Source organism: Camelus ferus, chromosome 7 (assembly GCF_009834535.1).
Source record: "Camelus ferus isolate YT-003-E chromosome 7, BCGSAC_Cfer_1.0, whole genome shotgun sequence".
In the NCBI taxonomy this organism is placed as follows: Eukaryota; Metazoa; Chordata; class Mammalia; order Artiodactyla; family Camelidae; genus Camelus; species Camelus ferus.
The window spans coordinates 17,178,941-17,205,285 of NC_045702.1; the positions used below are offsets into that span (position 1 = coordinate 17,178,941).

General features: G+C 35.8%; 1 protein-coding gene across 1 annotated transcript in view; it reads right to left on the minus strand.

Annotated features, from left to right (window-relative positions):
- The window catches only part of BRAF (B-Raf proto-oncogene, serine/threonine kinase), a 133,823-nt gene extending 107,929 nt beyond the window's left edge, over positions 1 to 25,894 (minus strand). Inside the window, exon 1 of the mRNA XM_032484366.1 lies at positions 25,544 to 25,894. Coding sequence (XP_032340257.1) covers positions 25,544 to 25,663 — 120 coding nt within the window. The 5' untranslated portion in view covers positions 25,664 to 25,894. The remainder of the gene's footprint in view (positions 1 to 25,543) is intronic.
- Between the last annotated feature and the right edge of the window lie 451 nt (positions 25,895 to 26,345).

The following is a 26,345-nucleotide window of genomic DNA, read 5'->3' on the forward strand; positions in this document are numbered from 1 at the left end:
ACCAGGGCCTAGCAGTGCCTCACATTTAGCAAGCGTTCAAATTTGTTGATTAAAAAAAAAAAAGGATTAAAGAAGTCTTCTCATCTTACTGTTCTTTAAGAATAAATATCTTGGCAATTCTTGCCTCTCTTTACTTTGATAGAAACTACTGATCAAATTGTCAAGTTCCACAGTAAAACCTACAGGGATTTGGATTTCAATAAATTTAGTGATCAATTTGAGAAAAACTGACATTTTTACCATTCAGTCTTCCAATCCACCTTCAGTGTGTAAGCCCAGTTATTTAGGTCTTCCTTTATGTCTCTAAATTAAGTTTAATTACTCTTCTTTATAAAGATCTTGCACATCTTAAATATTTAAAATTCAGTTTAAGTATCTCCTTTTCTAGGAAATCTTTCTGTCCTCTCTCCCTTACACCCATTTTGAATTATGTGCTCCTCTTTTGTGATTCCTCTGTACCTCAGGCACACTTTAAACATAGTATACTGTCCTTAATTCTTGATTTACTTGTCTGTTTCTATCACTATACTGTACGCTCAAGGACATTCATTTCTATGTCACAGCTACCCAGCAACCAGCACAAAGGAGCTCAATATTTATTTTTAAACTTTAAACGAATGAATAAATGTAATCAATGGATGTAAGGTATAAACTGTCTTATAAGGAAAAGGACTACCAGTTTTTCAGTACCCTTTTCTGTTGTTGGGCACAATAATATGCTTAGTCTTTAGATGCATTATCAGCTAATTCTAAAAGTAAATCACCCTTTTGGACATATATTTTATAAAAGCCTAGTATTTGTGTCACATGATGTACTGGACATCAGGATCCTAGATTGATAAAGTCCTTACTGACCCAGAGGTCACAGTCTCATAAGCCTCAATAAGAACAGCAACTGTCTTAGAGTATTTGGGCTGCTATTAAAAAATATCATGAACTGAGTGGCTTATGAACAGAAATTTGTCACAGTTCCAGAGGCTGAGAAGTCCAAGATCAAGATGCCAACACATTTAGTGTCTGGTGAGGATTCACTTTGTGGCTCACAGTGGTGCTTTCTAGCTGTAAACATACACAGAATAAGTGACAAGCTAAGTCCTGAGATCTCTTATTAGGATACTAATAATCCCTATCCATGAGGGTTCCACTGACTGTACAGGAAAAGTAAAGAGACAGGAGAAATCAGAGATGCTCTGGGGCTTCAAGTATAAATTATGATAAGCAGATAATATTACAAGAAGAGGGGCAGAAGTAATTGAAAGGGAAAGGTAACTAATTCAGTTTTGGACTTGCTGACTTTGTGATGTCAGTGAGACACTAAGGTAAAATACTCAAGAGACAACTGCAAATGTATGACTGACACACTAGTTCAGAGGGCAGTCTGACTATTAAGGGCATATAGTGGCCTTTGAAAGAACAGATTCAGCTGTGCAATAAGATATGGAAGACTGCCTTTCAAGAAGTAAGGTTTGAGTGAGTTACTAAGAAAAGGCATTAAGTGACCAGAAGGAGAAAACAAAAGCTCAAGGGGGTATCAGAGTCAGGGAAGGTGTTTTTGTTTCTGGATGGGAAGAACTGGTATGATGAGAAGACTAGGTTTCATTTGACACTAAATTCTGATCTTTCTCATATTAAGTAATAACTCCCATAGCCACCTCATCCCAGCCTTTGATAACCTCTATTCTACTTCTGTCTCTACAAATTTGCCTACTCTAGGTATTTCATATAAGTGGAATAACCCAACATTTGTCTTTTGTGTCTTATTTCATTTACCATAATGCTTACAAGGTTTACCCATGTTATATCATGTATCACACCTTCATTACCTTTTAAGACTGAATAATATTTGTATGTATATACTACTGTTTCATTTATCTATTCATCTGTTGATGGACACTTGGTTTGTTTCCACCTTTCGGCTACTGTAAATAATGCTGCAATGAACATTAGTATACAAGTATCTATTCAAGTCTCTAATTTCAATTCTTTTGGGTGTATACCTGGAAGGGAATTGTTGAGTCATATGATAATTCTATGTTTAGGTATCAGAGGAACTGCCATTAAGAAGAAATAACCTAATACAAAACTCACAATGAGATACCAATTCATGCCCCTTAAGATGGCTATAATTAAAAAAAGAAAAACTAGTGTTGGTAAGAATGTGGAGAAATCGGAATACTCATGCATTGCTAGTGGGAATGTAAAGGGACTGCTGGTGGGAAAACAGTTTCAGCAGTTATTTTGATATATGTCACCACATGGATGGACCTTGAAAACATTAAGCTTAATGAAATAATACACAGAATGACAAATAATGTATAATTTCACTTATATGAGGTAGTTAGAATATGCAAATGCATAAAGACAAAGTGGAACAGAGGTTACCAGGGGCTGAAGAAGGGAGAAGATGGAATTATTTTTTAATGGGTAGTTTTTGTTGGGGGTGATGAAAAAAATGGAGGTAAAGATAGTGGTTATGATAATACATTATGAATACCACTTAATTATACACTTATGAGGGGTTAAAATTACATGTTATATATATGCTACCACAAATTTTTAAAAAATTAAACATGAAATGATTCCTTGAGCCAATAAAAATTTATTAATCAGGACCCAATGCAGAACAGAAAAAAAAATGTATTTCACTTTAGATATTTCAACCAGTAAAGCATTTAACACAAGGAAAAAGATGCTTATTCAAACTATGGAAAAAATAGGAATAAGGAGTAGCCACTGGACTAAAGAGTTAAAGGATACACTGCAAGTCAGAGGTCCAAAAACTGTTTGCCACTCCTGCCCCTGTACATTCATGAAGCTTGTATTAAACACTGGAATACTCAGTCCAGGCATCTCAACTGCTTCTATTTACTCAGATCTCTCAAGTTTGCTAACCAGCCAGCACAGCAGCAAAAGCTTCCCTGTCCAATTTGGCTTCCAAATTGTGGGAATTCATCTAACTGAAAGAACCTAAACTGCACCCACATTTGATGGAAGGGAGTTCAGAAAATGCACTGTATTTCATCATTTGTAAGATTTTTTTAAAGTGAAATTGGGATGCGTTTTACAGTCAATAGCATACCATGATTAACTGGCGATATTTCATTTCAGAAATACAAAAATAATGGTGAATCTCAGAATTACATCTTAAATTTTAAAATGTAATTTTAGCTTCCTAATTTAAAAAAAAGTTCTAAAAGCACTCCAGATAAAAACATGTTCTCATATTATCTTCCAAAAGCTTTATATTTTTGTATTTCACATATATGCATTTAATCTACCCAGAATTTGTGAACACTGTGAGGTAAAAGTCCAAATTAATTTGTCCTAATTTTTTCAGCACCATTTATTGAAAAGGCACTCTTTTCTCACTAATTTCCAGTATATATCTGTTACATGTAAGTATAGGCTTTCTTTTGTTCTGTCCCACTGGTCCATCCATCTGTCACTAGACTACCGATGACAGTATCTTAATTGCTAAGCTTTATAATAAGTCTCAAAAACTGGTAAAGTAAGTCCTCCCATATTGCCTTCTTTGAGAGTATCTTGGCTACTTTGTCTTTTTTTGATTTTCCATATAATTTTAGCTTTCTAAGTTCTACCCCCCAAAAAAACCCTACTAATATTTTGATTAGAATTGTATTAAATACATAAATTCATTTGGGAAGAATAATATCCATGCAATATCAAGCCTATCATCCATGTACATGGTATTTTGCCCCAATTAATAGGTCTTCTATAATTTATTTCAAGGCTCCCAAAAGTCTCAAGATTGTTTTTTAGACTTATTTCTGGGTATATATTTTTTATTCAATTGTGAAATTATACTGTTTTAGATTATCCTTTCCTATTTGCTCCTAGAATATAGTAACACAAGTGATCTTTGATCTTCCTAATCAGCAATCTTGTTCAACTCATTGTTTTTTAACAATTTGTAGATACGTCTAGATTTTCTAAATATACAATCATGTAGTCTGTGAATAGTAACAATTTTTTTTTCTTCCTTTCCAATTCTTATGTTTTTTAAATTTCTTTTTCTTGCTTTAGTGAGGTACAGGACCTGTGACAGAACTTTGATCAGAAGTAGTTATAATCTATGTAAGTTTAAAAAGCTAAAGCTCTAAATGTTCTTAGAAACAATGAACAGTATATATATGTAAATTTTAAAAATATGTGTAGTATATTGTATGTATGTATTTACATGCAATATATTGTATATGTGCAGTCAAACTGTAACAATTCTACCTAATAAAAATGAAAAATGAAAAAAAAAGTAGTAGTATAATGGATGACCTTATCTCTCTCCCCTCAGACAGAAAGCTTTCGGTATTTCAACATTAATTATAAAACTTGATTTTTTTAAAAGTAGATACCCTTTATCACATTGAATCTGTTTAAGGTTTTATGATAAATGAACGCTCAATTTTATCAAACAATGTTTGGAACTATTCAGCAGATGTTTCTTTTCAAGACAGTAACACAGACATACATTTATTTTTCTGGTATTAAAGCTTACATTCGTAGAATAAATCCAACTTGGTCATAATGCACTCTCATTTTAGAGCTAGCTAGCTAGCTAGCTAGACAGAGACAAGGAGACAGATACCCTAATATCCCGTTTACAAATTTTACACCTGTGTTCATGAATGAAAAGCAGCCTGTTAATTTTCTTTTATCATTTCTTCTTATCTGATTTTGGAACCAAAGTTATGCTAACTTGAAAGAAGTTGAAATATTTTCTCTCTCACTGTTCTCTGGAAGAACATATCCAAGACTGAAATCTTCTTCCTTGAATGAAAGATAGAATTACTAGTTTTCTTTGTGGGAAAAACTTTACTAGCTTTAAATTGTGATACTATTCTCAAATTTTCTGAATATTCTTGAGTCAGCTTTGGTGTTATTTTTCTAGGAAACTGTCCATTTCTGTTAAGTTTTCTAATTAATTGGCTTAAAGTTGTTCATAATTCTGTCTTAGGATCTTTTAAAATGTCTTTAGGATATGAAATGATGTCTCCCACCCCATTTTCTGTTTTTGCTCTTGTTCTTGGTTATTTTAGGACTTTTTTCCTTTATCACTATCATTCAAGATATATCCATTTTTCTTTTTAAAAAATCAATTTTGGTTTTGATGATGTTCTCCACTGTATGACTCTCCTCTTTGTTTGTTTCTTTATTTTCCAGGTGTTTATCAAAATTGCTGTGATAAATGAAAATAGAAGTTGACAATTAATGAGATTTCTTATTTTGTAGTGTACGTATTTTAGACTGAATCTTTCCCCATGCACTAAGTTGCATTCTATAACTTTTCAATTTTGTCTCCATTGGAAAGAAGTAACTGTATTTCTTAAGACTTCTATTCTAATAGCACACCTATCTGTCCTTTCCTTTTTCCTTCTTTTTCCTTCTTTCCTTTACTATGACATTGATTTGTTAGAGAAAAAAAAAAAAGTCATGTATGCTATAGAAAGTCCCACTTTCAAGAAAAAAAAAAAGTCCCACTTTCTGGATTTGGCTGATTGCTTTCTCATGGGGTCACCTAACTTGTTTTTGTTATTTCCCATAAGCTAGTGGTTAGATTTAGAGGTTTGATGAGACTCAATCTTTTTCCCCTCAAGAATCTTTCATAGGTGCTGCTGGGTACTGCCTACTTTTTTGGTCAACATCCTTTACATGCAAGGGACACAGTGTATGATAGTCCCACTTTTAATGATCTGAGATTCATCAAATTCTGTAACTTGACATCAAAATTTTGTAATCATCGAGTGGGGAGGGTGTAGGTCAAGTGGTAGCTTAGTATGCATGAGGTCCTGAATTCAATTCTCAGTACCTCCTCTAAAATCAATCAACCAATCAGTCCAATTACCTCCTCCCTCAAAAAAAATTTTTTCTGTAATCATCTGGTTCAAGGTACTTTCTAATTTCCACTCTGATTTCTTTCTTGGCACAATCAAAGCAGTTACAGAATTTATAAACACGTGAAGCTTTTAAAACTACCCTACTGACAATGATTTTTTAATAAAAATGCATTATGGAAAGAAAAGATGCTCTTTTCATTTCAGTACTTTGAAACTTGTTGAAATTTGTTTTGTGACCTAATACACAATTTCCCCTCCCCCCAACATCTATCTGTCTAACAATGCAATGGGTCCCTATACATCACCAGGGTTAAGTCCGTTCATTGTGTTCTTCAGATATTTTATATCCTACCTAACCTGTCTGCTTCTTACATCAATTACTGAGAGAAACGTTTAAAAATATCCCATTAAGACTGTAGATTTGTCCCATCATGGAAAACAGAATGGAGATTCCTTTAAAAACCATAAATAGACTTACTGTATGATCCAGCCATCCCACTCCTGGGGGTATATCCAGGGGAAACTCTAATTCAAAAAGATACATGCACCCCTATGTTCATAGCAGCACTATTTACAACAGCCAAGACATGGAAACAACCTAATGTCCATTGATACATGATTGGATAAAGAAGCTGTGGTATAGATATACAATGGAATACTGTTCAGCCATAAAAAAGAATAAAATAATGCCATTTGCAGCAACACGGATGGACCTGGAGATTGTCATACTAAGTGAAGTAAGCCAGAGAGAAAGACAAATGGCATATGATATCACTTATATGCAGAATCTAAAAAAAGACACAAATGAACTTAGTTACAAAACAGAAACAGACTCACAGACATAGAAAACAAACTTATGGTTACCAGGGGAAAAAGGGAAGGGTGGAGGGATAAGTTGGGAACTCAGGATTTTCAGATACTAACTACTATATATAAAACAGATGGATAACAAGGTCCTACTGATAGCACAGGAAACTATATTCAGTATCTTGTAGTAGCCTATAATGAAAAAGAATATGAAAAAAATTATACATATATGTAACTGAATCACTGTTATACACCAGAAATTAACACAACACTGTAAACCAACTACACTTCAATTATAAAAAAAAAAAAAGACTGTAGATTTGTCTACTTCTTATAGTTTTGTTAATTTTTGCTATGTGCATTCTGAAGCTATACTTCAGACTATATTATACGATTAAGGTTATTAAATCTTCCTAGAGAATCACTCACTTTACATTTTGAAGGGACTCTCCTGATTGCCAATAATACTTTCTGCCTTAATATCTACTTTGTCTGATATTAATATAACCACACTGTATGCTCTTTGTTAAAATATACATGATTTATCTTACTATAACTTTTACTTTTAATCTTCTTTATCCTTAGGTTCAAGATAAGCCCCATATAAATATGTCTTTTTAATCAGTCTAACAATCTTTGGCTTTTAAGTGAAACATTTAATTCATTTAGTACTTAATGTAATTGTTGGTATGTTTAGATTTAAATCCACCTGCTCTGATTCCTTCGTTTCTTTGGGATCGGTTTTTTTATTATTCAATTTTTCTCCTCTCCTAGGTTAGAAGTTGTAAGTCTAGATTTTATACTTTTATTTAGAAGTTACCCTAGAAATTAAAAGATGTAATTATCAAAGTCAATTAATACACTTTACCTTTCTCCCAGAAAATACTGAGATCTCAGAACACAGCCTTCACTTGTCATTTAATTAAGACCTGACTAATATTTTATACAGCCAATGTTTATTTCAAGGCACCCAAATATTTGCCATACTCTTTATTCTTCATTTCATCTTGCACCTCAGACCTTTATATAGAATCTTTCTGCCTGAAGTACATCCTTCATAATTTTTTCTACAAAGGGCCGATGGAATTTGTTCAACTATATGTTTACTTTACCCTCTACCTTGAGGGGTGTATTTGCAAAGTTTGGAATTTATAAGTATAAACTGGCAGTTATTTTGAGAAGATATATGATTTTCTGTTAAGAAGTCAGCTGTTAGTCCACAGTTGTTCCTTTGAAAGGAATTCTTCCTGCTTTTAAGATTTTTCTCAAAAAAAAAAAAAAAAGATTTTTCTCTTTGAGTTTATGCTGTTTCACTACGTGATTTGGCTGGATGCAGATTTCTTTTTATTTATACTGTTGGAAATACACTGAGCTTCTTAAATCTATCAACTGTTTTCTCATCAAAACTAGAAATTTTTCAGTCATAAGGATCTTTTCAAATGCCACCTTTGTATCATTCTCTCCTTTCTTTCTAAAGCTCTGCTTATACATGTTAGATCTCTATCTTCCATGTCACTTAACCTCTCTTAAATATTTTCCGTATCTTTGACTCTCAGTGGTGTATTCTAGAAAGTTTCTTCTGCCTTACCTTCCAGGTAACTAATTCTTCCCTCAGTATAGTATAATAATCTGTTAGATTTTTCCCTTAGGTGTATTTGGCATAGCTTCATTTCTGGAATTTCTATTTGGTTTTTTCCAAGTCTATCAAGTCACTTTTTATAATCTCTTGTTCCTTGCTTGCCTTCAAATTTGCCTTTAATTCTTTAAATACAACAAACAGCAGTTGTTTTAACTCCGTCTGATATTTGCACTATCTGAGAATTGTATGGATCTATGGATTTCTGCTCTCTGCTATTTCTATTCACAATGCCATTTTCACGCACCTTACTATTCTTTTAAAAAAAACTTACTTTGAGGTATATGTACATAAAGAAAACCACGGTTACATGGTAATTATACATCAATTTTTAAAAAGCCACACAAATCTTAACTATATTATTTGAAGAATTCTACATACATAAATCATGTAATTTTGCTAGTTTGGTCTTTTGGGTTTTGGTTGTTTTTTTTTTTTTTTTTTTAACTATGCTTGGTCATTTGTGACAATGTATTATTCTTCTTTGTCCTTGAAAAATTACTGATGGGAATTCCCTCAGAATGAAGGGCCCTTTCTCTACAGATGATTTGCCTTTCCTTCTGCCAGGCCTTTGGGAGGACTACTAGTCTGAAACCAGGAACTATGATAAAAGGGTCCTGAGACCACTCAGGCAGGACAAATCTAAGCTGCCAATCACTGTGAGGGCTAAAACGGGTCACAACTTGAGGGGTTTATTTTTCTTTATTTCCTTTTTCTTGCCCTGCTGCAATCAGCCATACAATCCCCTAGATACGGAAGTGGGTAGACAGTTTAATTCTGTTTCACCCTAAACCTAAGGATGACATTCTTGGGGTACCACCTTAAAAGAGGGTACCACCTCACTTTGGATGAACTCTAGGCCTTGACTTCTGTCCTCTTCATCCCCATGAAGTCCACCAAAACCAAAGCCCAAATTTGAACGACTGCCAATTGCCCCTAGGACAAAAGCTACTTCAGCATCTACTGATTTCTTTGGGTTTCTCCTTTTTTTCTAAAAAAAGAGAGCCTGGCCACTCTCCACTATCTTTTCAGTTCTTCAATTCCTTTAAGATTTTTAAAAAGAATGTTTCCAAGACCTTTAGTTGTTTTCATCAAAAGGGTCTGTCTGAATAACCCAATCTACCATTACTGAAAATGAATCAATTTCCCTTTTTTTGGACAACTATTTTGTAATACTCTTTGAAATGTAGAGATAACCTGTGTAAGCAAAAATTTTAAAGCCAATATAATACCCTAATTGTGCTTTTAATCATATGAAAAAATCCATTTATAATAAAATAATACTTATTATAAAATGTGAAAACAGTTACTATAAGAAACAACATAATGAGGGTGTCAGGTGCTTACATACACACACAGAATCACTGCGACTTGGTTACAGCTGGAGACTGAGGGGAAGAGTAGTTGAGTCATCAGTACTGTACAAATGGCACTACCATCAATCATGGGATTTTCTGAAGTGGTAAAGAACTCTTGATAAAGTTCTGATTGAAAACTTTAACATTCCTCCAATTTTTGTGAAAACTGAATTCCTGAAACTTTTAGTGTACCCTATGAAAATAATGCCTCATACATAAAACAAAGTCAGTTTCTAAGCTCAGATCATTACGATCACTTTTTCCCCCCGCATCAATGTCCAGCAACTCATTCTAAGTCATGTAGTTATTTGAACAATTCTTAAATGTGCATACTGTCCTGAACACAATGGGATGGCTGACATCCCTGGTCCTTGCTCATTAAACGCTAACAGGGCCCTCTTCCTCCACCTTTGTAATAACCAAAACACCTCTAAGTATTTAAGGACCTCCTCTGGGGAAGAATGCCCATACTTAGACCCACTGGCTATAGAAGACACAAAGATGCACCACCAAGTTTCTCCTTCATGGAAAGAACTGCTGCCCAGCTGTGAGAACAGTCAGCAAACAGCCTCTAAATGTTACCTCCTTCAAGGTCCACCTTAACTGCAGTCCATGTCCAGTGACTAAACAAGGAGAGGTATAAAGGGCCAGCCTTTTGACTCAATGTGGGACTCTTTAGTAGGTAATCTCCCACTCCAGAGCTCCACGCTTATAGGTCAAGGTTTTGTGAGGCCTGCATCACAATTCAACTTTATTCTCCACCCAATCCTGCATCCTACCTCTTCCTTTCACAGGTATTGATTCCTAACAAAAATCTTATGCTGCAAACAATGTCTCAGTTTCTGCCTCCAGAGAACTCAACCTCTAACAGTGGCCTGGTATCAGAAACATCTTACTACCAAGTCTTTCATTCAACATTTTTTGTTGTTTGATCTCTTCCCATCTTGAATTCCCACTACAAACCCTTAGCCAATTCAATTATCCTGAAACACTGCTTTTATCATTTTTTTTTAATTTTAAATCTCCACTTTAACCCACTGTATACAATATAAAGTTAAAAATTTTTTTCAGTCTATCACTATTTTCCACAATCCAGTGCCATCTAATTCAGCCACATTTTATTTCATACAATTCAGTCAACTATACTCAGATTGTTCTGTTCCTTAAACACAACTACCACATGTATTTCCAACTCTAGTTCTTTTCAAATTCTATTCCCACTGCCTACTACATCCTTTTTCCTTCCTTCCACCTGCCTAGGTCAAACACTAACTTCCATCAAGACCTCATTAGCCTATAACCACCTTCCATGTTTGAACTGCTCCAGCATTCAGCGTTCTCCATCATCCACTCTGACAATCACATATTGCCATGTGCATGCCGTGTCTCCTCAATAAAGAGTGTTATCTTTTAGAAGTCTTTTTTCCCCTGCAAATGAAATCTTAAGCACAATTTCAATGTATTAACTTAAGAAATTGAACTACTTCGGTTGAAGCAGAAATTGCCTCCCTAACCCCATACAAGCTCAGTGACTTTCTTCCTTGCCACTCACTCCCCATCTTCAGAAAGTCCTCAAAATAACCTTAGAGCACCCAGTTTTTCACTTCTAAAGAGAAAAACAAAAACAAAAGAACTCTAGTTTTACAGAACTGAGTAACACTGCTGTATAAATCAATATAATTTTGAAAACAAACCAGAAAGCTGTGGTTAAGAACTGAAGTCTAGAGAAGAAAACTGTCATATTCCAGGTGAGTGATAACTATTTGGACTAAGAGTAACTGAAAAAGAATACAGTAATTTAAATAGAAGTAAGCAATGAGAAAATAAATATAAATCCCACACAAGCCTTGACTTTTAAAAGGTCTAGAGCTATACTGATTAAAGTAGCCACTAGCCACATGTGACCATTTACATTTAAATTAATTAAAATTAAATAAAATTTAATTCCTCAGTTCCTCAGTCATACTACATACATTTTTTAAACATTTTTATTGATTTATAATTTTACAATGTTGTGTCAAATTCCAGTGTAGAGCACAATTTTTCAGTTATACATGAACATATATATATTCATTGTCACATTCCTTTCTCTGTGAGCTACCGTAAGATCTTGTGTATATTTCCCTGTGCTACACAGTATAATCTTGCTTATCTATTCTACAATTTTGAAATCCCGTCTATCCCTTCCCACCCTCCACCCCCTTGGCAACCACAAGTTTGTATTCTATGTCTATGAGTCTATTTCTGTTTTGTATTTATGCTTTTTTTTGGTTTGTTTTTGTTTTTTAGATTCCACATATGAGCGATCTCATATGGTATTTTTCTTTCTCTTTCTGGCTTATTTCACTTAGAATGACATTCTCCAGGAGCATCCATATTGCTGCAAATGGCGTTATGTGTCGTTTTTATGGCTGAATAGTATTCCACTGTATAAGTATACCACATCTTCTTTATCCAGTCATCCGCTGATGGATATTTAGGCTGTTTCCATGTCTTGGCTATTGTAAATAGTGCTGCTATGAACATTGGGGTGCAGGTGTCATCCTGAAGTAGGGTTCCTTCTGGATATAAGCCCAGGGGCGGGATTCCTGGGTACTACATACATTTTGAGGACACAATGTGGACATACTGGACAGCAGGGAGCATTTCCATCCTGACAGCTATTTTGAACAGTGCTGGTCTAGAGGGAGTAAACAGACATCAACAAAAAACCTATACTACAATATAGTAAGTAAAATGATACAGGTGTACTTCAGGATGTATAGAAGCACAAAGTAGATGTACCCAATTAGACCCTGGAAAGAGTTTAAGGAAGGCTTCCTACAATAAGTGAGCTAAGTTTAAAAGTTTGAGTGATAAGGACAGGGAAGGGAATCTGTATTACAGGCAGCAGGAAAAGCATGAGCAAAGACAAGTCAAATTTGGAGAGTGTTTAAAAGAAATTATGTCACTGTACAGTATAAAATTAGATAGCAGTAGTGGGGATGCCATTCTACATGGACAAGACAGTAAATATTCAATAAAATTTCAATAAAGAAATTATCAAGAGTGATTTTTAAAAATTAGTAACCCTTTCCAAATTTAGCTTAAATTCATAGCAGGATAATGGCAGACACTTCATGAAGAAGTAATAATTTATCTTCTATTTCCCAATGATTCTGTGTTTGAGAGTCAAAATGAGAATGACTCATATCAAGTATTGAATTGCCTTGGCAAGTTAACTTTGATCTGAGGACCTGCACCAAAATGTCAGAATGCCCACAATGCTGTCTGGACAACAGCAAGTAAAATACTAAGTAAAATAACTTAATTTTGCCTATCAATTTTACTGTTTATACCTGGTCCCTTCACTCTCACATGCTCCTGAACTTTGAACACCTTTACCTCTCTCCTTAAAACACCATATCCCCGATACTCACTCTGAGCTGATAACCTGGAGTCTCACTTCACCAAAAAACAAAACAAAACAAAAAACAAAACAAAACAAAACAAAACAAAACCTGGAAGAGAATATGTACAGACTCCCAGCATCACATCTACCTACCTATCAGCATATGTCCACACACTCTGCCTTACCACCTATTAGCAAAGATACAGTATCTATGCTCCTACTGGGAGCCAATCTTTCTACTTGTAACTCAACTCTTCCCTCTTTTGCCTCTTCAGACATTGCTGCAGTAATTCTTCTCTCTCTCCCTCCTGAAATCATTGATGTTGTACTCCCTAATCGTTCATTCCTAACATTACATGCCCTTGTTTTTTCATCATTTAAAAAAATTCCTTGACCCACTTCCTTCATGGCCCCATTTCCCTGTTTCCCTTTATAGGAAGTCTTCACCGTCTTCACTTCCCAGCCCATTTTCTCTTAAAATCACTCAATCAGGATATCTCCCTCAGTATCTTCTTGTGTAAATCACAAATACCACCAGTACCTTAACTCAAGTAGTAAATTCTTAGTCTTCATCTTATTAACCTAGCAGCATACACAACTGACCACTTCTCTCTCTGTTAATAAACTTTCCTCATTTGATTTCCTACCTCACTGGTTACTCCTTCTTAGGTTCCTCCTCTTCTCTCCAGCCTTGGCTCTCTTCTTTTTCCTATCTATCCTCATTCCCTTGATGACCACATCAGTCTTACAGCTTTAAAAACCACCTAAATGCCCAAATTTAAGGTTGGCTAAATAATATAACAAATACAACCCAAATGTATAAGGACTTAAACACAATGTAAGTTTATTTGTTACTCATCTAATTATTTTAGGTGGTTAAACAGGCAAGGTGGTCCTTAGCCAAGCAGTTGAATCAGGAATCTAGGCTGGTGGACAGTCTACCATTTATAGCACATGGTTTCCAACTTACCCTAAGGATCATCTCTATACTAGCCAGCCAGCAGGGAAAAACAAGATGAAGATGTTGGTATGAACTAGACCTAGAATTAGTGCACCTCACTTGTGCTCATATTACATTAACCAGAACTCAGTCACATGACCACACCTAACTACAAGAAAGAAATGTCTTCCTTTATACTCAAAGAAAATAAGACACAGGTATAATGAACAGTCTCTGCCACTGAACCTTATTTCCAAATTCTAGACTCATACTTAACATTTTGGACATCGAACAGGTATTTCAAACTTAGCATGCCCAAGACTGAATTCTTAGTCTGTGCCCTCCCCTTCTCCCTTGACGCCTCTCTTTCTTGCACATCTCACAATCTATCAACAAATGCTGTCAGCTGTACTTTCAAAACATCCAAAATCTGACCACTTCTCAATACTTCTGCTGCTACCTATCTGGTCTAGGGCACTGCCTTAGAGGACTGCAAGCTCCTCCTTGGTTCCCTGCTTCTACCCTTCCCGTTTACAGTCTATTCTCTACGTAGCAATCAGAGCAATCCTGTTTAAGTCAGATCATGTCACTCAGCTCTGGCTGCTCAAACTGTACTGCAATCCATTTCACTTAAAGTCAAAGTCCTCACAATGGCGTTTGGTCATGCCTGCACTCCTACCCCAACACCTCTTAGATTTCATCTCTTACTATTCACTTCCCTTCTCCAAGCCACTCAGGCAACTGTCGCCTCCTTGCTGTTCTTTGAATAGGTAAGGTTCATTTCTGACTCAGAACTTTTTAACTGGGTTCTTCTGTCTGAAATGATTTTCTCTGACCTCCTAAAATCTTTGTTTGAATGTCATCCTTCTCAGCTAAGGCCTTACCCTGGTCTCTCTATTTTAAATTGCAACCTACCTCCCCAAACCTTACATGTTCTTTCATTTTTCCATAGTACTTACTACCTTCAAACATACTACATAATTTTCATTTTGTGTGGCTGTCTGCCCCCACCTCACCCTACCCCCGCCACACATACAGAATGTAAGCTGGATAGGACAGAGATCTCTGTATTGTATTGTTTTCAAATGTACTCCTAAGTACCTAGATTACTACCTGGCATAGTAGACACTCAAATATTTATTGAATACACAAATACTTATTGTCCTATGAAATGACAATACAAAAGTCATCAATGTAGTTCTGGAAGGATGACAAGGCAAATGGTGAACCACAGCTTTAAAAATGCCAAAACACAAGTCCTAATACTTAACATTTTTTTCTATAAAGCCATGAAACACAGTCTTTCTACTATCATAGTAAGCAGTCTGACTTCTTTCCTATGAAATGCTTACCCAAAATATCTGTATGTTGCCACTCAGGTTTCTTTAATTCAATAGTGGTTTAAAGATAACATTAATGAAACATAGTCAACATTCAAAAAGTCCTTCTAGCTCAATCATCAGTCCTACATTAAGAACTGTCAACAGTTATTGACAACTAGCCCCCTGTGCTACGTATGGCACTCCACTTTTTTTTAAAAAATGCTATAAAAATTTCTGAAAGGAAAAATTTGAATATATTTATCTTTGTCTTGAAAACTGGCAGAAAAATAACACACTGTAATTTTGTGAAGGTGTTTACATATTCAGAACCTCATTTTATTCTCATACAACTTCTATTATCCACTTATGTTCAGTGCATGAGGAAGGGCAAGAGGACAAGGATCAAGAGTTGCCAGCAAAGGGGAGGATATATAGCTCAAGTGGCAGAGCGCATGCTTAGCATACATAAGGTCCTGGGATCAATCCCCAGTACCTCCTCTAAAAATAAATAAATAAGTAAACCTAACTACCTTTGCTCCCCACTAAAAATAAATAAATAAATATTTTAAAAGGGGGGAGGGTATAGGTCAAGTGGTAGAGTGCCTGACTAGCATGCATGAGGTCCTGGGTTCAATCCCCAGTACCTCCTCTAAAAATAAATAAATAAATCTAATTGCCTCCCCGCCAAAAAAAGAAAAAGCGGGGGGGAGGAGGGGGGTTGCCAGTTAAAAGCAAGCACGTATGAATGGCTATGACACAGAACAGCTGCTACAACTCCATGATTAAACTTTTCTCTCAAATAAACATTCATGATAACCAATAACCAAAAGTCTATTTCATTAATACATATAGAAACTTTAAGTGCCAAACTCAGCAGTACAAAAATCATATGCAATAGAGAGTTGTCAAAAAGTTACATCGAGCTAAATTCTTATGAATAATGAAACTTAACTTGAGACTGTGTAACTTACTGTTAACATGAGAAGACATGTACAGGAAGACTATATGGGTAGAATATTTCAAATCTTAAAAGCAAGCATGTAAAAACTAAGATGAAATGAACACTTTCAGTAGTCACAGAATCGGAACATAAGGACTATACTGAATCATAATGACTTCTCTATCTGAAGTTCTCTGACACTATTCCCATGGAAATATAGTAATACAATGTGTAAAAAAAGAAATTTTGAATTATTCAGCAGTAATTAACAACAGTATATTATCTTTCTATAGTAAAAAAAATACAAGGTTAGGAAAGCAGTAATTGTTTGGGATTCACAGAAAAGATAGGATGTTTTTATAATAAATGGGAATTAAATTACCTTCATACAACATTACGGGAAATTATGCTAATAAGAACTCCTTAAAAATAATCATACCTACTTCAGACTCTTAAATTAGTAACTAGTTTCTTTCCTCTAAGCTACAGAGAGATTTCTAAATAGATAGTATAAACTTTAAAACAAAGGAAATGGGGTTAGACCCAACATGACAAAAGAAAAACAAAAAAAGGAGGTTCTATTAACTATTTATAATGTTACTATTGAAGCTAGTAATCCTTTTTAATAAAGTGCATCTATAAACCCAAACAGAAATTTATTTTGCAAAATAAATGCCGTAATGTAGGAAATAGTTAAAAATCCTAGGTCAACAGACAACAACCCCAAGCTGTATTTTAAACTGTTTCAAAACACTCAAAGGTAAATGACTAATTCAAAACATCTTAAAATTTTATTTAATTTAACTTGTTCTAAAAATAAAAAGTCAAACTTTTCTGTTTGTTATTAAAAGTTGTTTACTTAGTGCAAGAAAAAACATAAAACAAGAGTAGAGTATTTCTCAATTTAAACACAAGGCATCTTTTACAATAAGGAGATGCATACTTTTTTTTAAAACATACTAATTTTGGAACAACAGTTGAAAATAGTCTGCCAAAATGTTATGCTTCTCTCTCAAAGTGCCATTTCAAAATTTGTAAGGTAGCCAAATACAATTGGAATACTACTACTTACAACATGAACGAAGCCTGAACAGTATCTATCTTCCTAATTGTTTCAAGGCCCTGTACTGGTCAGGTATTCAAGACTTACACTCTTATGAACACATTTCCCGATTTTTTTGGCTTTTTAATTCTTAAAAGAAAATCACCAGAAATGACCAGAAATATCATTTTAGAGTGTAGGGAAGCCCTCCAGGCTCAGCAGCAAAAAGCTATCATCATTGCAATTTAAAGGGAGGTAAAGGGCCCAAGGGGTTCCAATGAAAAAGCAGAAATAAGACCAACAGCCACCATATGCTTATCCTTAGTGAAAACATAATTTAATTATGTCTCTAAGATTGACAAAGGTGCTAATTTTGGAACATCGCAGAACGCGACATAGATTTCAAATGGAAAAACTCATAATGAAGATGGAGAATAACATAGCTAGTTTTATACACTAGTATCTTCCACTATCTGATGGACATTTTCAGTGACTTTTTTGGTAAATAAACATCTTAATATATTCACTTTCAGCCATACACATCTTGATTACAGTTAATGTCTTTGAAATACAGTAAAAAAAGGATTATTATTGACTTTTTTGGTGCCACCTACTAAGAGATTTCCTTCATTTCTCATAAAGAAATTATTTTGGATAAAACATGTTTTCTTTACCTGCCACTTTTCACAACCTCACCACCAAATAATTCAAGATAGGGATGTGTTAACTATATACTGCAGTGAGTCTTAAGCTTTTTTGGAGAGTAGAAGACACCTTTGAGAACTGGAAGAAAATTATGGACCCTGTCATTTCAAAAGTATAATAGCACAAGAAATTCAAAATTCAGAAGTTCTAAAAATCCTATGAACTAGATCTACCTAATTTAAATGCTTAAAGCTACAGTAATCAAGACAGTGTGGTATAAGCCTAAGAGACATATAGATTAATAAAGCAGAATAAAAAAACTCACATACATAATCAACTGATTTCAATAAAAGTGCCAAGGTAATTTAACATAAAAAGGTTAGTCTCATCAATGAAGGTGAAACAACTGGACATTCATTTGAGAAAGTATGAAGAAACCTGAACTTCTATCTCATACTATATATAAAAATTAACTCCAAATGGATCTAAAGCCTAAATGTTAAAGGTAAAACTGGAAGGCATCTGCAAAACACATATTTGATACAAAGAACTTGTATCCAGAATATATATATAGCACACTTATAACTCCCTAACAAGAAGTATTGAATAAAAAGCTTTGAATGGATACTTCACCGAAGAAAATATATGGACAGTAAATAACATATAAACCAAAGTCCAACATCGTTATTCGGAAAATGCAAATTAAAATCACAACGAGCTTCTACTGCATACCTATTAGAGCAGCTAGAATGGCTAACATCAAGGCTGACAATACCAAATGTGGACAAGGATAGAGGCTGGAACTCTCATTCACTGTGGGAGGCAATGCAAAATGGTACTGTCACTTAAGAAAAGTTCGGCAGTTTCTTATAAAGTTAAATACATACTTACCATATGACCCATCAATCCAACCTCTAAGTCCTCACTCAAGAGAAATGAAAACCAGTGTCCATACAAAAATCTGAACCTAAACATTTGCAGCAATTTTATTTATAATTGCTGAAAACTAGGAACCCTACTATCCATCAACAAGTAAATGTAGAAATAAACTGTGCTACATTCATACAATAGAATACTACTAAGCAATAAACAGAAACTAATTACTGATACATGCAACAACATGGGTGAATCTCAAAATAACAAACTAAATGAAAGAAGCCAAATATGTAAGACCACATAATGCATGATTTCTTTTAGATGACTTTTTGGAAAAGACATAGCTAGAGGTCAGACCAGTGTTTGTCAAGGACTGATGTGGGGTGGGGAGCAAACTGAATGCACAGAGGAAAGAGGCAACTTCAGGGGACGATGGAAATGTTCTCTATCTTGATTATGGCAGTAGTTACATGACTATATACTCATCAAACTGTACATTTTAAATGGTACATTACAGTATGTGTAAATTATATTCCAATAAACCTAATTTTAAAAAAAGCAATTATAAACTTTCTATAAAACTCTAACCCCGCATCTTAATTCCAAAACCTTAAATATGATATAGTCTCCCGTAGACCAGGAGTTTGAATACTTTGGCCCATGAACTAAATCTGGCCCACCACCAGAACAGAACCTCTTAAAATTGCATTACAATTAAAATTATATTGTTTTCAAGATCTCTTATCACCAAGCTTAGTTAAGCTGTGTAATTATACTAATGTATTGACTAAGAAGTATTTTGGGATGGAGTATCCTTAATGAGGTCCACTGTATTAAAACACATCTTTATGAATCATGCCAAACCAGGTTGTATTACATCATATTTTTTGTACAGCTCACAAGCTAAGAATGGCTTTTTACATTTTTAATGAAAAATAAAATCAGAAGACTATTTCATGACACATGAAAATTATATGAAATCAAAATTTCAGTGTCCATAAAGAAGTTTTATTGGAACACAATCATGCTCATTCATCTACATATTATCTATTAGTTGGTTTTGTGCTATACCACCATTGTTTAGTCTGTGAGTCCCTGAGACAGAGACAAAGTTAGACCCATAATACCTAAAATATTTACCTAAAATATTTGATCCTTTACAGAAAGTTTGCTAACTGCTGCCTTAGACCCAAGTTGTTGAAACTTTTTACTCAGATTATTACACTTGGGGAGATTCATATCAGGCACAAATCTCTCTTCCACACATAGTAGCTCTAAAATTTTTACAGCCATTTAACGCTATTTTCAAGGAAACCAACATGTAAAGCAGATAAATGAAGAATTTCAATAATTAAAGAGTAGGAAGACTAAATAGAGCCTTTGGTAACCTCTGAAGAAGGTCCTTGAAACCCTCAAAGCAGTGTTTTTCAAACTGTCTGTTGCAACCAGCTGGTTGTCAATCTAGTAAACTCATTTCATGAGTAGCATAAAAAAAGAACTGAATAGTATAGAAAATAGAATGCATTGTATCTAATAGGGTTTCATTCACTAATTTTTTAAATTTTTTAATTGAAAATATAGTTAATTTATAATATTATATTACTTCCAGGTGTGTAACATACTGATTCAAAATTTTTATAGATTATTTTCCATTTAAAGTTATTATAAAATATTCACTATATTCCATGTTTATACACATTAACTAATTCTTTCACTAAATATCCGAGTACCTATGTGCCAGATGAGGATTAAAAAATTTACAAAACAGATAAAAATTGCTTCATGTATGTAGGTATTAAAATCTGTATGTCTTACCATGGTAATGTATTTTTTTTTTTTTTGGTAATGCATTTCTTTTAAATGGTGATAGAACTCTGCAGTAATTTGAAAACCATCATCCTAAGATATATGTTTGTCCCCAAAGTCCTGTCAATAACTGCAGTTATGTTTCAAGAATTAAAATGATGTTTCATTTGATGTTACAGAGCTTCCAGAAGGAAGAAAGTTAATTGCGTTCAGAGCAATTTTTATATTCTTTATCAAGGGCATTCCCAAGACCCCCCCCCCAAAAATGTAATGTTACTGATCACCAGTTTCCCTCTATATACATCCTCCTGATTTCAGAAGGAAAAGAATAACTTATCTATTTTGAATTCAAAAGTTCTGTAACTGTTGCTGATTCTGACTTTACAGAATAACCAATATAGATGAAATAGGCAAAGACAATGAGTAAAAGCCTTAAAACAATTCAACTTTCAAGGAAGACAAAATCCAGTAAGAGCTACTGACAAAGCCTTATTTCAATAACAGTTTGAGGCAAAAATATAGGAAGTAAAGGAACATATTGAATTTCATAAAGGAAAGGGATTATGACAGAAAATGTTTACTCAGTAAGTACTCAGCTAAATTAACATCAAGGTGTCAAAGAAAACAAAATGCACTCTTGCAATTCTAAATAAAAAGAGAAAATATCTTTATTTTATGGTTGGAGAAAAAGGAAGAACACTAAGTAGCTGCCTTCAGCAAGGTAAACGTGAGGTCTTAGAAGACGCTAAAAAAGCAACGTAGCCTGCTCCCTCCCTCTCTTCCCAACCACTCATAGAACATAGGTTTCCAGTTGTTATGACCTGATCAGCTTCCTTATCAGGAAAGTAAGTAAAAGGTAATGAAGACAAGTCAGACTTCTCTAGCCTGTTATCCTAATATAATTTTTTTGGCCTATTATCTAATACAACTAAATCGCTTGCTCTCAGGTTTTGCTACATTCAAGGATTCAAGTACCCAGTTCCAACATTCCTTTCTTATCCATGTACTGACAATCAATTCCTTTAATAGCCAGCACATGTAAGTGATTTGATATTAATTTTCTAAAGAAAAGAAAAGGTGAGTGGATGCCCAGAGGAGGGAGTTCACTAAATGATAAGAGAGAAAGTATACAGAGAGGGAACACTAGAAATACCAAAGAGACATTTTATGCTTTTGCCTCACGGGCATGTTCTGTCCACCTTCGAATGTATCTAGACAAGTATTACTAGCAGCAATAGTCAGAACTGCAGAAACAGACAGCTTAATGGGACTACCAATTTTTAAAATAATGATGTAACCCAACCTGGTTTGGCATGATTCATAAAGATGTGTTTTAATACAGTGGACCTCATTAAGGATACTCCATCCCAAAATACTTCTTAGTCAATACATTAGTATAATTACACAGCTTAACTAAGCTTGGTGATAAGAGATCTTGAAAACAATATAATTTTAATTGTAATGCAATTTTAAGAGGTTACCTTCTACAAAAATACAACACAAGAATAGTTAATAAATATCACAACCTAGCACTTTTTTAAATAAATGTATTTTTATGCCATATGGTCTCATTATCCCATATTACCCCATATAGTAATAGAAAGGAACATCAGGGAAATATAAATGCTCAGAAGTAAGTGTTTAATGTCAAAGTATAAGCACATTTGGTAAATATTTAATAAGCTGTCATTTACCAGAATATTCCATTTTGAGCAACTATAAATACAAATATAGGACATGAAATGTATTCACTTCCCAACATAATTTTAAAAATTAAGTCTACACTCTATGTTCAAGATATTTGATAACAAGAATTAAAAAGGGAGAAACAACCTAATATAAAAAAATTTTTTTACTTAAAATCAGTGTATCTGATATGCTAAAATGTTTTGCCTATATTGCAAAGTTAAAAAATATTAGAAAACCACATACATTGTTATTATTCAAACATAAAGAGCATACGGATATACACCAAAATGTTTATAGTAATTATAACTGAGTGGCAAGATTTTAGATAATTTCTAAAAACTTTCTGAACTTACAATTTTCTAATTTTTCAATAATGAAAGTGCTTTCCCTTCAAGAAACTTTTTAAAACCTGTATTTTACTGTCAAGTAAGGTAATTCTTGAGACTAAAATGTGTCATTTACACATGAACTTTTTACATTTCTTTCCATGCACTTGACAATTGTAAGATATCTCTTTAAGTCCATATAAGGAAGACAGTTCAATTAAAACACTATAGTACATTTTAGTTTCCACTGAGTTAACAAATACCAATTTCAAATTTTAAATTATTTCTTGGAGGAATTTATTCTACCATAACATTGGTATCTATATTTAAATGAGATTCATTTTTAATCATTTACTCTCCCCATCCCCAGTCAAATACATTTATTATAAGCTCTTACAAGAAAATATGAAGGAAAAACTAGTATACATCACTAACCATTAAAACCTGGGTGGAGGAGGCAGTGAGAAAACACTTCTAACTAATGAAAACTAGTTAAAGAGTATCCTTATGATTTTAAGAGACAGAAATATGCTTTCCAATTATTGCCAATTTAAACCTGAATTCATCTAGCCTAGCAGTTCTCAAGCATTGATACATGAGAACTGCCCAGGATGTGTGCCAAATACAAAAACTCATGGCCCTAATTCTCACCTACTGAATCAGAATCTTCAGAGGGTTAAGTCAAACAATCTAGCCCTTTCAAATAAGATAGCAGACACTGTACATAAGAAAAGCCTTCTCTGTATCATGGCAAACCGTTCTAAGAACTCTGAAACAAAGTTCTCAATGAAAACAATGTTATAATAAGAGGATTACAAATTTTATACTCCATACCAGTTAATTTATCCATTCTTCTAGATACAGTTCAACATCACACATGCACTAGAGTAAAGCAAGCCTAGAGGCACCTGTGCCTGGTAAGACAAAGGCATATCCGATTCATGGAAAAAATAGACAACAGATGTGACCTCTAGTATTTATCCATTAAAAACAATGTATCCTAAAAATAAATTTCCATGTCAACGGAACAAAGCTGTTTATAAATACGAAGGAATGTGGAGGTGTGGGGAAGACAAGAGGAAGCTTCAGCAAGTTAAGTACCAAAAGCCAGGAAACAAGGCAGAATGAATGGCAACTAGGGACAAGGAAAACAGAACAAACTAGGAAATGGAAGAAGGGAAGATCCTTAGAATCCAAGAAGTTGGGGGAAATGAACAGATATTAGAGGAAACTGATCTGAGCAGAATGCCAACTTAAAAGTAAGTGGAAAGTGGTGTAATATTTTAAGAAAGAATTTTAAAAATGAGAAATTTAGATGAGATCAAATGATGGTACAGAACACATCCTGAGCATAGATGAAAGTGGTATAAGAGGATGAAAAACAAACATTAATCTGAATAAACTGATACTGAATACAGCAAGCATACTGAATGAATCTCCAAAGTAAAGATGATGAAGCAGGAAAAAGAGAACTGTGTAGACAGAAGAAAGAAGGAGACGTTGTAAGAATTGAGAAACAAAATATAAGTACCGCAGCAGGAAGGAAAGAACTTTGAGCAAAGTCAACGGAGTAAGTCACGTTATCTAATCAATAACTGTAAAGCACAGTTATTATACCATACATTATCCTCATTATTTGTAACGTATAATGTATCTTATTTTATGTAATAAAATACCAAATACTAAACATAATAAATTTAATGTAATAAAAACCGAAGTGTAAATAAAGTAATTTGACAAGGTGATAAGAGGCTGAATAATGCAAAAGCAAGCTGAAAGAAGCAAGGAGTAGAGGAAAAAGTAAAAGAAAAAAATTGGGACAAAAAGGAAGACAACCGAAAGAAATTAAACAAACAAACAACAACAAAATGGACAGGAGTAAACAAAGAGGTGTGAATGCACCATGGAAGACTAAAAAGTGCCAGTAGTGCAAGTGAAACCTGATGGAATCTTGACGGCTTCAGGATTCCGAAAGCAACTAGCTCCAAAGGGTCCAGGAAGATTTGTGACGATAAAAAAAAAAAAAAGATAACAATATCAGGGAGCGGTGGAATGAAGTTAGAGGGCCTCAAGAGGACTAGGGTAAGAGAACTGCAAAAATGGTCTTAAGTACAAGCTGAGGTTAGAAGGCAGGCAGGATCTGACCACTGGCAAAGGAGCGGGGCGGCAGATAGGAATGGGATGGGGGTTACCAGTCAGCAGACAGAGCACTGACAAACATTAGGAACCGGGAGCGTGAGACTGGGATGGAAAAAAGAACGGAAATAGTGGCATTTAGGATTGAAAAAGTAAAGACTAAATCAAAACCATCCTTTGGTTAAACAGGTGAAGAGAAATCTATCTCCCCCCCCCCCAAATAAGTAGAGAAGTGGAAGGGAAGGCAATGGCCTGAAAAGGGGGACAGTCGGGAGAGCAGATAAGGAATGATGCGCCCATCATCACCATGACCATGTAATAACTACACACAACATTAACTCGGGCTGAGGTCCGGGCCCCGGCTACTAACCTACATCTCCCACCCGGATGCCGCCGCCAGACTCCCAGCCCCCCACCCAAAATAAAGAAAACATCTAGGAGATGCGAGGCTGACTACCTTCAGCAAGCCGTGACCTTCTCGGACCAACCCTGAGTCTCGCCCCCTATTGATAGCCTCCTGCTCAACCACCGCTGCCCGAACCTCTCCGTCCCCAAGTGAGGGCCAGGGAAACCCCCCAGGACCATTGTGTGTGTTTACGTAGCGAGGAGCTGCATGACGGAGAGGGTCAGGGGGGAATGCTCGTCTCCCAGCCCGCAGAGCCCAGAGGAGAAGGTGGCTGAGGGCACCAGAGCCCCCACCGCCACCTCCTTTCCCCAAATAAACACCATCCAGCCGAGCCCCGAGACGGGAGGGGTGTAGGGAGCGCCGGCACTCACCTCCTCGGGAATGGCAGGGTCCGCAGCCGAAGAGGCCGCAGCGCCGGCCTCGGGCTCCATGTCCCCGTTGAACAGAGCCTGGCCCTGCTCCGCGCCGCCACCGCCGCTCAGCGCCGCCATCTTATAACCGAGAGCCGGGCCCGAGCGACCGCTGCTGGGCGGGGAGGGGGAAGGGAGGCGGAGGGCGGGGGGAGGCGGAGGCGGAGGCGGAGGGCGGGGGGCGGCGGGGAGGGACGGCCCTGGCGGCGCCGGCGGCGGGAGGGCACCTGGGCCACCTCGGGAACCGGCCTGCGGCCCCCGGCGGAACTGAGCCTGAGGGGATTGGGGGAAGGACGCCAGGCGGGGGGCGGGGGCAGGGGGCGGAGACGACTGGAAGTCGCCGCGGCAACGGCGTCACCCTCGTGTCACGGTCGTGACGTCACCCGAGCTGCGTGACGTGGTCCTCGGCGCGCCCTCGCGCCGCCGTCAGGGGAGGGTGCCTTCCCCCCTGCCCACCCTGCCGCTCACGCGTTTCCTCCGCTCCGGCGTTTCCATGGCTCCGATTAATTCTCTTCTCGTCCTAAGCCTGTTCTGTAATGTTGGCTTTACTAGAAGAGGAGGGTGGTGTTCGAGGAGAAGTTGAAATCCTAGAGGGAGGAGGACGGGAAGCCCATACTACTTGTGTTATCTCCATTACAACGCATGTTTCTGTGTCATAAAAATAAGACTTGAAACCCCAAGGTTGAAACAGCCAAGCAGGATTTGATAGAGATATATTTAGGAAAAGCCAGATTATCAGAATGATGCTTGTATCCTTTTCATT